Here is a 12,360-nt window from a genome sequence, read left to right on the forward strand (position 1 = left end):
AATTAATCCAAGACCTTTTAAAGTGTGCGACCTTGATCATCTTAGAATATCTGATCAAGTGGAAGGACTTAACCGAAGAAGACGCCTTCTGGGAGAATGAATCATTCTTCAACAACATCCGTTGTTACTTATGCTTTGAGGACAAAGCATTCTTTCGAGAGGAAGGCAATGTTATGTAAAAAATTAGTTAACTTAGGTTTATTATTTAATTTTAATTTTAATTAGACGAAAGGGCACGATCATAAGATCATGCCCTTTCCCAAAGGGTGTCCATGGCGGTATATAAGCCAAGCACCCGCAATTGTAATGGCATCATGTGTAATTTCATCTTATTAATAAAATATTTATATATAAATTTCTGCACATCTTAAGTTCTCTGTTCCACCTTCTTATGTCTCCTTTCTTACCTTATAGAACCTTAAGAGTTCTCATGAATTCAAATGAGACCTTGATGTACTGACTTCTCTAAGGATTATGACAATCCTTCTCATTCCATGCAAGAACCTTTGACGACCCATACAACATATAGATCTTCTTGCAATGAAGTCATTTAAAAAAAAATATTAATGAAAAATACTTACTTGAGATGTGAAGATAAAATCTTCACCTTGATCATGTTGCCAGTAGATGGAGTAGGTGTGTTGATGCTTCCTTCAGTTGAGATCTTTGATAGGCAAGCTGCCTTCCTTGCCTTAGATCTATCTTGATTTATATATCAACAAACTACTGATGTAATTGGGCTGCATCAGCATTGACTTGAAATTATGACTGAAGTGTAGAAAGACTCATTAGATGATTTGACTCTGTTCCTTTGTGAAATGATTGAGATCATTGTGGTATGACACACCAAAATTGTGGGAGTCACCAAGTGTATTGCCATGAGTCTTGAGATCTAAAGACTGTTGACGTCCAAAAATCCCTGCTGTTGTAGACTGTTGTTGTAAATTGCTTCCTAGGGTTTCAAGATGAAGTAGGCTTTGATTTGAGATCCTTCGAGCTGCCTTGATCTTGTGGCATTTGGATGATGATTGCTTGAGACAAAAATCTCTTGCTGATATAGACAATAACCCTTGTTATTATACATTGTTGTTGTAGGTGGATCCTTTGATGTAGGGTTTGATCAAGGTATAGATCTTGATGTTCTTGCTTTGATGCTTTGCTTAAAACTTGATTCCTACATGTCTCTTTTTTTCCCTTTATTGACTTCTGAAACCATCGCTCTGATATTATGTTGAAGAATCTAGGGCACACATAAATTAGGGTGATTCTTCGTTACATCATAACAATTTGTGAAGTATTTATAATTTATCTTAGCTTGATCGTCCATTCATTATTAATGTGTGTGTTTATTTCATCAAACTATTATCAAATCAAAAGAGACAACAACACAAATATTTGGCTTTTTGCCAGGGCCAAAACCTCTCCCTCTTGGAGAGGAAAACCCACGTACAATTCTTCTTATAGAGATTCCATTGACGAATACCAAGACCATGACCCTTGACACATTTTGCCTCTCCAAGACCATGACCCTTGACACATTTTGCCTCTCCAAGACCAAAACATCAATCCTCTTCCTCGAACACTGCTGAGATCATCATCTTGCTGCTCCTCTGACACCACTGCATCACCAAGAACTTCATCATTGTAGCAATATTATTGAGGGTATCATTACTACACCATGACTGCCTTTTGAGACTATCACTGAGATAATCTCTGCACCTATGAAGATCACGACTGCACATTACTGTAGGATGAGATCACTGTGAGATCATGATCCTTGACACTGATCCTTGCCGAAGTTCACTCTCCTTGACTTGGTGATCACTGCTTCTTTCATTATGCTGAGACTGTAATGATCATGTTAATACTACTTATGATCCTTGTCATTATGACTGCCTCTGGGATACATATTCATATCGAGATTGCTAGATCCGAATACTTTGGTGACTATTGAGACTGTATGTCTCCTTTCATAGGGATACCAAGAATCATTGTCATCACCAAAACCCATTTCATCAACCTGGTTATGCCGAGACAATAATATATATATATATATATATATATATATGAGATTGAGATAATGCCCAACATGATCTTCATTAAACTGAGACAATGTGCCAAGAGAGTAGATCTACTTCTTGTAATCTGAGTCACTGCTATTCATTGTATCTAGTTTGCTACAGGAATACCATCGAGATCTATATGCCAAGACTGCTCCTTGTCATGCGAGATTGAGATAATGCCCAACATGATCTTCATTAAACTGAGACAATGTGCCGAGAGAGTAGATCTACTTCTTGTGATCTGAGTCACTGCTATTCATTGTATCTAGTCTGCTACAGGAATACCATCGAGATCTATATGCCAAAACTGCTCCTTGTCATGCGAGATCAATCTATCCGAGATGTATTTCACTTTAATGCCAAGACTTCAATTCATAGGTATGCCGAGAATGTATCTAGCCCAGAACTCAAATAACTTTTGCGTCCTCACCCGAAGTCATTCTCGCTCCATGCATCCGAGATCATGACTGCACCTAATACCCAACCGAGGTGCAGTCAAGCCCTTATGCGGATCTTCTCCTTAATGTGGAATTTTAGAGGAATGCGAGAACTCCTTGTGTGATTTGCGTTGACCCTAGATGGGTATTTATAGTGTTGAGCCACCTATATTGAGCCTACTTGAGTGTGTAAAAGGATGTGTCTCTTGCCCAAGCCGACATGACTTTCATTTATTCAATTAATTCTATTTTGGAGTCGACATTAAGATCTCTCTGTTGTTTTGCTTGCAGATTTTGGTGTGCTTGGTCTTGGAGGATTTTTCTTGGTCTTTGGAGGGCTTCTACACAACTTTGTGGACTTGTATACATTTACATAGGCTCAAGAAGAGCTTTCATTACACATGACATGACTCTTTGACATATAAATAAAATCCTAAAGACATCAAGAAGAAGTCTTTGACCTAATGACACTTCTTGCTCATGAAACCCATGTAGCAAGATATACAAAAAAATAATTTATTACATCATTTACAAAGATCATGTCATTATGAAGACCAAACCTAGTTACATTTTCTTCAACACCATCAAGGGATGTGAAAGTTGAAGCATGCTACATTGATTTGAATACTATTTGTAAGTGCTATTCTCCCATCTCAATGATATACCACACTGACGTTTGTATCCCTATGAGTTGACCATGGCTTCAATCGTAGTGAACCGACTTGCATGTCTGGCAGACATCTTGTGGGATGAGGAACTTATCTGCCTAGGTACTAGAACTCAAGATGGTGATGGGAGCTGATATAAGGTTTGTTTGTGGGCTTGCCTAAGTGTGTATAGATGAAATGCGTTCTTCATGCTAAGAACCACCCAATATAATTCCAAACTCTTGCTAGACCTAGGCTGAACTGGGACTGAAGTGGTCCATTGATGAGTTAGCCTGATCGTTTAATCAGTGAACAGAGCTACTGATACATATATTTTTATGAGCAAATAATTACTGACTCACTTGAAATGCCATGAAATTGTCAAATATGGGAAAAAGGCTAAAGCAGTATAAGCTCTTTACCCAGTGAAACAAGCTTTCTATTGAATACTTATTCTTTTATGTTAACAAAGAATTGTCTTCCCATGACTGGCATTCTTAAAAGTAAGTTATTTCTATTGCAAAGACACATTTATGCACTATTTTTCTTATCATTGCATCCCTTTTGTCAAGTGCAGCTTGAGTCAGAAGTATCATTTCTCTCTAGTCAGCTGCGTGCATTCCTGTCAGAGGAACTAATATGCTTGAGGAAGGAGATTGATGCAAAAGTTCATCTGTTACACTCTGAAGAGTGTAAGATGAAAGAACAAGAGCTTATTTTACATAGGAGAAAAGAAAAAGTCGAGGAATTGAAAAATCAATTGAAACTACCAACTGGGAATCTTGAAAGTGAAAGGCTCCATCTGCTTGACTCTATTGCTACGAAAGAGGAGCAGAAATCTACATATGAGAGAAAACTCCAAGCCGCACAAGATGCAAATTTGGGCTTGAATGATCTTGACCAATTAATGCAAAGTCTTGCAGAGAAAGTCTCCTACATAAATCTGCAAATTGAACAGAAGCAAGGATTTGTGAGTAGGTTTGAGGGACACAACTCTAAACCATTAAATGCTACTGTACCAATCCATTTCTACTTAGAAGAACTGAAAGATTCTATCATTTCTTCAGGGGAAAAAATGCAAGAGCTTCACACAGAGGGGTTAATTATAGCTGATTCTATTAACTTCCTTTCTGGCAAGAAACAATCAAAAGAGAGACAACTCGTAGAAGTGAAAGAGAAGTTGTCCTTTTCGTCTGATTTACTTTGTTCTTTCAAGATAGATGATAGTGACTGTAGGAAAAAAACATTATCTCATCAGATATCACAACTTGAGAGGCAAAAAGAAGATCTAAAGATTGAACTTCAGAGACTAAATGCTGAACTTGGGATACTAAGTAATTCAGAATCTGCTTTACCAGCATGGCCATTGCACTCATGTTTCACTTTTAAGAAGGGGCTTCAAGACAGTTCCAGATACTTTCTTGCTATGAATATCATTTCAGGTAATCTATCCCTCTCGGTATTACTATTATCTGTCTTGGAATGACAGGAGTCCTCTTAGAAAAATTCCTAACTCAGTTTTTGTATCTTGTGATTTAGGATCCTTAAAAAAGACATGTGTCACGGAGACAACAGAAGCAGCAGCAGATCTGTTGCGAATATGGGAGAGGCATGGAAACATTTCCAGATTTTGTCGTATCTGGCCTCTTGACCGACTTAGGGTTGTAGATAGATTCAAACAACAAAAAAACGTTCAACAGAAGTATCCTGGGGGAAGTGTGATTTTGCCACTAGAGCATCTGGATTATGATGTAAAATTTGAAAAAGCAATCAAGAGAGTCTTTGGAAGTTATGTAATTTCCGCTTCAGATGAAGTGGCCAAGGATTTGATCCTTCAGCATGGAATTTGGAGTGTCACAATTGATGGCAAGGTAAGTCGATTAGGCTCTGTAACTGGAGGATGGCGGGGCAATGCAAAAAGCAACTATATCCAAGCTAAATTTGAGCATGACCATTGTGATGCCAAGTTGAATTCAATAAATGCTCTCCTTACAAGTGTGAGAAAGGTAAAAATCTTGCTTATGTCTTCTAGCCTAGGAATATGTACTTGCTATTATTGTATTTTATGTTTACTCTTATTTTTGTAAAGTAAATTGTAGCTTTATGACAACAGAAAAATCCTTCCAAAAGAGCTCACCAAGTGGGCACCAATGTGCTCATGTGAATAGTACTGACAATTCTAATAACTGCCAGAGAAGAAATTTGGTATTTAGCTTGCTAATTGAAAGATTTAGTAAAACTTTGGTGTATTTTTCATTGTTATTGAGCTTTACATCATTGTGGAATGCCATACTTTGGCCCAGGTAAGATTATCTGCAATTCATTGATTTAGTTTCCAAAGAGATAATTTTTATAGGTCTTCCCTTTAAAGTGGTGTGTTACCACCACCCAAATCCTCACTCGTTGTTTTAAAGTCCAAAAGTAGTAGCACAGATAGGTCTTTGGAGGAACTAAGATGGGCTACACACTGTCACCACAGTAGCACTCTTTCTCAAATTAGGTTGTCTGTCACCTAGCCCAAGGGGAGTTTCGCTAGGAAAAAAAATATTATAAATGTAAAATGAAGATTGATAGGTGGTCCAAGACTAGTGCCAACCCAAACCAGGGCAAATGGAGTCAAGAGAGGAGCTTATTTGGCTGTTTTCTTATGTGATTAGGGAAGACTGGATCTGGAATAAGTAAGCTAGAACACTTGTATCTTGCTGTTCATTAAAGCAGAAAATTACTTGTGAGGAACCTTAATAAATGAAGACCTCCAGACATCCACGAGGGTGAATTCAGTAAGGGTTAATGAATATGGCAGCTAATTCTAATTAAGAATTGAATATACACAGTCATTTCCAATAATAAAGCCAGAGACATATGAAAGTTAATAATCCACTATCAATATCTTCTAAATGAGGAATAAAGTGACCCAGATTTTGGCCCTTCATAACAAATTTGATATAAGTAATTTCCAACCTTGATATTCAGCAAATTAAATCCCAAACATCAAACAAGAAGAAACCTTAACTTTCCATTTCCTTCATAGATGTTCAACTAAGCTCCAAGGCGGAATCTCCCCAAATCCAACCGTGAAAATACAGTGGAGAGAGCAAATCTTTACATAGATTTGAGTTGAATTTTCTGTACAATAAAATATTATTTAGTGGAATGTAGATCCACTTTCTTCTTCAAGAGAAATATTAGAAAAAGGCAAAACTATTACATAATGGGATCTTCAAGGAAAAATACCCTTACAAAATGACAAAATAGTGTGGGAAAATGAATGGGTGCCACATGTTTTCTTCTCCATGCTCATTGTTCCATGCAAGATGATCTTGGTCAATTATCTCTGTTATTACCCACATTAGCACCCTTGTGAAAGTGCTAGCCATGGTCCTACGGGGTAAGCACACTTGGGAAATGCACCACTGTCACCTTAGTGCACTTTCCTCTTCACTTTAGACTAGCTCCTTGAACCAAAATGTGATATCTCTATCTATTTGAAGTAAACTTGTCAAGTAAATCATCATAATGCAAAATATGATTCACTTCAACAAACACCTCAATATATGATTATATGCCTTAAAGAGTATCCGATAATAAACAAGGGCATAAGCCACCACAATATAAAAAGGGTTAGGAGCTAATTATTACATGTTAGGTCTGAAAAAAAAGATAGGCTACAACAGTAAATACAAACCAACACTTAGATATCACTCTATAGATGAAAGAACAAGTTACCTTTTGAAGCACACGAGTGAAATCTGATTGCGTAAACCAAGAGTGAAAGATGTTCTTGAGTTACCACTTGAGAGTATGTTGTAATAAGGAAAAGCTTGCTTCTATCCACAAATTCCAGATCTGGGTTATGCTAAAAATATGTAGAAATTTCCAGATTTGGAGTGTAGAAAAAGAAACTCAAAAGTGTGAAAATACACTTGTAACAAGAGGCCTTGGTTGATTTTCTAGGACAATGAGCACTGTTGTCACAAAATCTAGCAAGCCTTGGAGTGGGGTACCATAAAAGGCTATCACTAGACCAAGTGACAACATTAAGGTCGTAGCCCATTGTCACCTCAGCTACTACCCCTTGCTCTTGATGGAATTTCACAAATGGGAGGAGTCCTAGTATATGGTAATCTACAATGGATTTTCTAGCTTTTAGGGTATAAGGTGACTAAGAAGCTTCTAAAGGAAAGGCACAACTTAAGCACAAGATTCTGACAATGAAGAAGAAGCAATTAACTTTCCTTGGAGAGGCCAAATTGAGGCAACACAAGATTGAGGGTTTGATTGATAGGTTGAGAGTGGGGATGACCTAAGATCAAGGAGCCAAGAAAAGGTTTCCAATAGTGAGCACTGAGTTTTAGCAGTGTAAAGGCATCTGAAACCTTCAACAAGTCCTCAAGTTGAAGCTATTACCAAACTAGGGTTTTATCCTAGGGAAAAACAACTAGGGCAAGAAAATTTTTGGATAAAAATGGAAGGAATGGCCACCAAAGGGGAATGATTTTGAGGCAACCACTCAACCCTACATGTTGATACCTTCCAAGACCAACACTTGCTCTTCCTAGCCAATTCACACTAAGCCCTAACTAGGCCACTTGGCCTTAAGAGGGCCAAATTATAGAAGGGAGAGGAAATTCGGTTTTATGGATAAGATTTGACTTGATCACCAATAATGGATGGCCAATGCCTAGTCCTAGGGTTGATGGAGTTTAGGGATTCTTAAGGTAGGCTAAGACTTGCAAAGGAGTAAGGATATTTTGATGCCCTAGCATGAACAACCTAGCTATTAACTTTGTGAGGGATCAAAATTCACTTGTGAGAGGGGAATTTCATTCACATATCATACAATGAGTAATCCATGCAATAATATGACCTAGCTTCCATAAAATTGATATTCAACAAAATTAGGGCATAATATTTAACCTGGATCACCAATTTATTCCATACATTAAACATGAAATTAGAAAAATTTCAACAAAAAGGCACTTACAAGACAATACGCATGTACAATCCAATCATTGATCCAATGTAACTTCTCCAAAGACAAGAATATAGCTCCAAGACAAAATATGCTCCATAAATCACATTTCTCCAATAGGACGCGAGGACAAGGCATGGTTTAGCCTAACAGACCCTTGAAAACAAGTTAAATAACAACAATGCATTGGGTTACAAGCCAACCCACTAGCTTTCAACATAAATGCTAGAAAGAGCCCACACGTGTGAGCTGTGAGGCCTTTTAGGTTTGTCATGCATCATAGGTGATCCATATGCGAAGCATTGAGGCTTTTAGGTGCCAAGTGTGGTTGGCCCTCAAGTCTCTGCCAATATCCCTCTGTGGTCCCCAAAATCCAAATGGGGCACCATAAGGTGGTCTCTTGAGTCTCCATTTGTTCATAATATTGATCTCTACTCCAATGTTGAGAGCTTTCCAGGTGCTACTAGCCCTCCCAAGTCTCTAAAGGTGAGACCATCCTCATTTGGGTTGTAAATCAGCTGCCATCCCTCATACGGTGCTAGGTTGACCTAGGGGCATGCGGGGTCCAGGTGTATCATCCTGAAGAATCATCAAATGTAGTGCAAAGTGGCAGAACGTTCTGGGTCCAGGAGGTGCCTCAGGGTAGGCATGCTGTGCTACTGCTGCTTGGATACCCAAGGCTCACAACGTTTCACTTGTGGGTGCGAATATACTTCTTTAGGGTTTGGGTACATGTGGGTAAGGAGCCTAGGTCATGGACCGCTGAACCACCTTATAATCACAATAGAAAGTCTAGTGAAAGAAACCAATCATCAAGGACAATAATAATTTTTGTGCCCAAGAACCAAGCTTGAATGCAAAGGGCTATTTAATACTTCAAATAAGGCACCCCTTCCCAAATTAGGGCCTTGAACTTGTAATGGTGTTTCCTCCCTAGGTAGGAGTGGCTAAAGGACACCCCTATTAAGTGCTTCCAACCCCCAAGGGTGTTAATTTGGCATCCCAGTGACAAATTTCAATCATGGGACTATATTCCTCTTTTCAAGAGGACCAATTTTGACTATTGAAGCACTCAATTTGGACAAGGGAAAATGTATTTTTGTATTAAAGCCCACATGTGCACAAATGGACAAGTCAGCCCAAAAGAGAAATTGGACACCCATGGAGGGCTATAAAGACCAGTCAAGTGACCCTCATTTGGACATCATCATCATGACAATTCTTCTTTCTTTGGGTTTGGCTCATGCATATCTGAGGTTGGGTTGTTGAGATTGGTTTATACAAGTCCGAGATTGCAGGGTTCAAAGCTCACACGTGTGTTTAGGGTATTGGTTTCCAACCACAGGCATGCTTCAGGAAAATTTGGTCACAACCGCAGGCACGCAGGCTCATGCGTGGGGTTGGAGGGGTTTAGCTGCACGCACATCACTCTCTGCGTGTGATTGGAAGCTAGGGTTTGAATTTTATAGTTGACCGTAAAGTTCGACAGTTGACCGCAGACAGTGATAGTTGATTGCATGCTTCTGAATCAGGGTTTTGATTATTAACATTTTTGGGTTCATCTTATGGATGTTGTTTAGTTGATTTTGCTGGATAGGATTATGGTTGAAGATATGGATCATTGTACTATCTTTTGCTTAATCATTCAATGACAATCTAATAAGAAGAAGAATTTTAAAGGGTTTTCCCCATAGTGGGTTTTGCCTTGGTCTCCAACCAATCATGGTGTCTCTATGTGTGAATTCTTCTATTGTTCCTTTATGTTCCATTGCATTGATGATGATATTGTTCTTTCTATATAATTGCATATCTTACTAAATAATGTTGTAAAACTGAATAATGATATGATGCTGTGGGGTGAATTTAATATGTAAATGAAGAAATGCAATTATCTAAAGCAAAGAACAATAGAGCCCTAAGAAAATTTGTCATGGTATCAAAGGTAGGCTAAAGAAAAGTCATTGGAATCACCCCTGAGAAGACACTTTTCATGGAAGCAAGAGTAGATGGAGAAGACCTAAAAGAATACTAGGGTTTGAAGGAAACCCTAGGCAATCTGGTTATTAGGTTTTGATGGATATTATGAGGTTAGGGTTTGGAAGAAACCCTAGATTATGACAAATATTTGAGATATGCAATCTTGAAACCCTAGCATGATCAATTAGGAGTTGTTTTGGCACTTGTGATAGATTTATTATAACTCTAGTTGGGCTAGTCTTAATTAGGCCTTGGTCGTTGATGAAGACTATTGAATATATTGAAGGCAACAATGTTATATGGACAATGGACAGTCATGACTCTTGAAGGTTGGTTCAAGAGGGAGATGATCACCTCTCATTGAAGATAAGTACTTTTTCGATTTATGTTACTTCTTTATGTATTTACTTTTGTTTAGATTTATTGATTTGATCATTGATTATACTTCCTACATGTATATTAGAGTACTTGGATACTTCTGACCTCCTGATGAGATGTGAGATGTGGATCACTCTTGAGGATCATCTGATGCGTTGGGAAAGATGGCTAGTGCAGGAAGAGAAGGGCTAGTGCTGGAAAAGGAAAGAGATACTTGATGAAAAGTTGACGAAGTGCTCCAACTGCCAATGTCAAATAAGAAGGTGCACATGTATCTGAATACTACAAGGTATGTATAGTATATTGTTTCAGCTGCAGTGGTTGATGGCAAGGTAAGCTCTAAGGTATGATGGGAATATCACCTTCATGAATGACTCATGCATATGAAAGTAAGTCTGATCTCTAGTACATATGATGTATTGGTGTACTTGATGTTTAGCAAGTATTTTACATTTTAGACATGATGGATTTCTTGAAGCAATCTAGATACATTGTTTTTTTATATATGGTGACTTAATACTATTGTTAATGCTTGTGATAAGCATGATAACCTTGATGATAAAAGTGTAACAATAAGATTGATATTCAAGATCTTCTTATTGACCTTGGTTAGGTTTTGATAAGTTTAGTAATTGTGACATATGGTAAAATTTGATGCCCTATTTGGATGGTTGGATAATATTATAAAGAAGTGATGTAGTGATTATGATCCTTGAAGTATGATGATGCACTTGTTAGTTGCCCTAATTATATGACACTAACCCTTGATGAAAGTTTGATGTCATATTCATATGTGATGATGAAGTCGCTGATGCTAATCGGTTGTGACTGTGATGAATATATGTTCTAGAACTTGATATAGTTGGATTTCATTACCTAACAGTTTTGCTGATGCATGACAACATTGTGATAAGATAGGTTGATGACTTGAATAATGATGACTGAGTGGCTTCCCATTGAGAGAGAGAAACTCTCCATAAGATCCCTACTACTATTATCATTTGCATTAAATGTATTGAGGATTCTTTATTGTTGAAGTAAGATTTTTGACATGAATAGATAAATATCTAATGTTGTTAGTCTGCAACAAGTTTTGGTCTGAGAAGCGAAGGTTTCTCCTAGTCTAAGCCCTAACCGCTCGTAGAAAAACTTAAGAGTGTGGTTATAAGCCTCCCAATTGTGAAGCCAACTCTATTTAAACCAAACACCAACAATCTAAGACAATTGTAGATTGGTGCCAGAAATTATACAGGACCGAGACAACCTTTTGTGATTGGGTTACAAGTTTATGATTCAGGTGCACAGGCATACAAAGTTCTTATGCTATACAACAAAGTTACTGCCTAGCCACAACAGATTACTCTACCATACAAGTATCACTGTCAACATATATAACTGCTATAACAAAAATAACTTGTCATAGATAATCATTGCCATGGTAACTTGCAGTTATGGTTGTAATCATTATGGTCATCTAACATGAACACATCCATTTATCAATATCAAAAGAGGAATGCATTTGTCATTGTCATTAGAGGGAATGCGAGTCACCATAGGGGTGGTCTTCGCATCACAAAATTGGACTTCACATTACAGAGTCTCTATTTGCAACACAAAGATGCACATCACAGAGATCACAAGAATCATAAACTTCGTATCTCAGAGACTGGGAGACTTCATATTACAGAGAAGAGGATTTAGCATCATAGAGAATAGGTCATTGTTTATATGCTCCAGGAAGTTTAATCATCGTTGACGAGTCCTAGTCATGAGTTAGATCAGTGATAGGTTTCATCAACATAAGTATACACATGTCTTCAAAAAAAAATCTATCACATAGATCTCAGAGTAGGGTCGAACTATTGCTTTAGATAGATCTTGATGTG

At 37.8% G+C, this 12,360-nt stretch overlaps 1 protein-coding gene across 1 annotated transcript in view; it reads left to right on the plus strand.

Annotated features, from left to right (window-relative positions):
• The window catches only part of LOC149195063 (structural maintenance of chromosomes protein 2-like), a 254,764-nt gene that overhangs the window by 204,220 nt on the left and 38,184 nt on the right, over window positions 1-12,360 (plus strand). The window contains exons 6-7 of the mRNA XM_089407881.1: window positions 3,725-4,589; window positions 4,687-5,153. Of these exons, the coding sequence (XP_089264007.1) occupies window positions 3,725-4,589; window positions 4,687-5,153 (1,332 nt within the window). The remainder of the gene's footprint in view (window positions 1-3,724; window positions 4,590-4,686; window positions 5,154-12,360) is intronic.

The sequence above is a fragment of the Pinus tabuliformis genome, chromosome 2_2 (assembly GCF_031772625.1).
Source record: "Pinus tabuliformis cultivar Carrire ecotype Pingquan chromosome 2_2, CPIR1, whole genome shotgun sequence".
NCBI lineage: Eukaryota > Viridiplantae > Streptophyta > Pinopsida > Pinales > Pinaceae > Pinus > Pinus tabuliformis.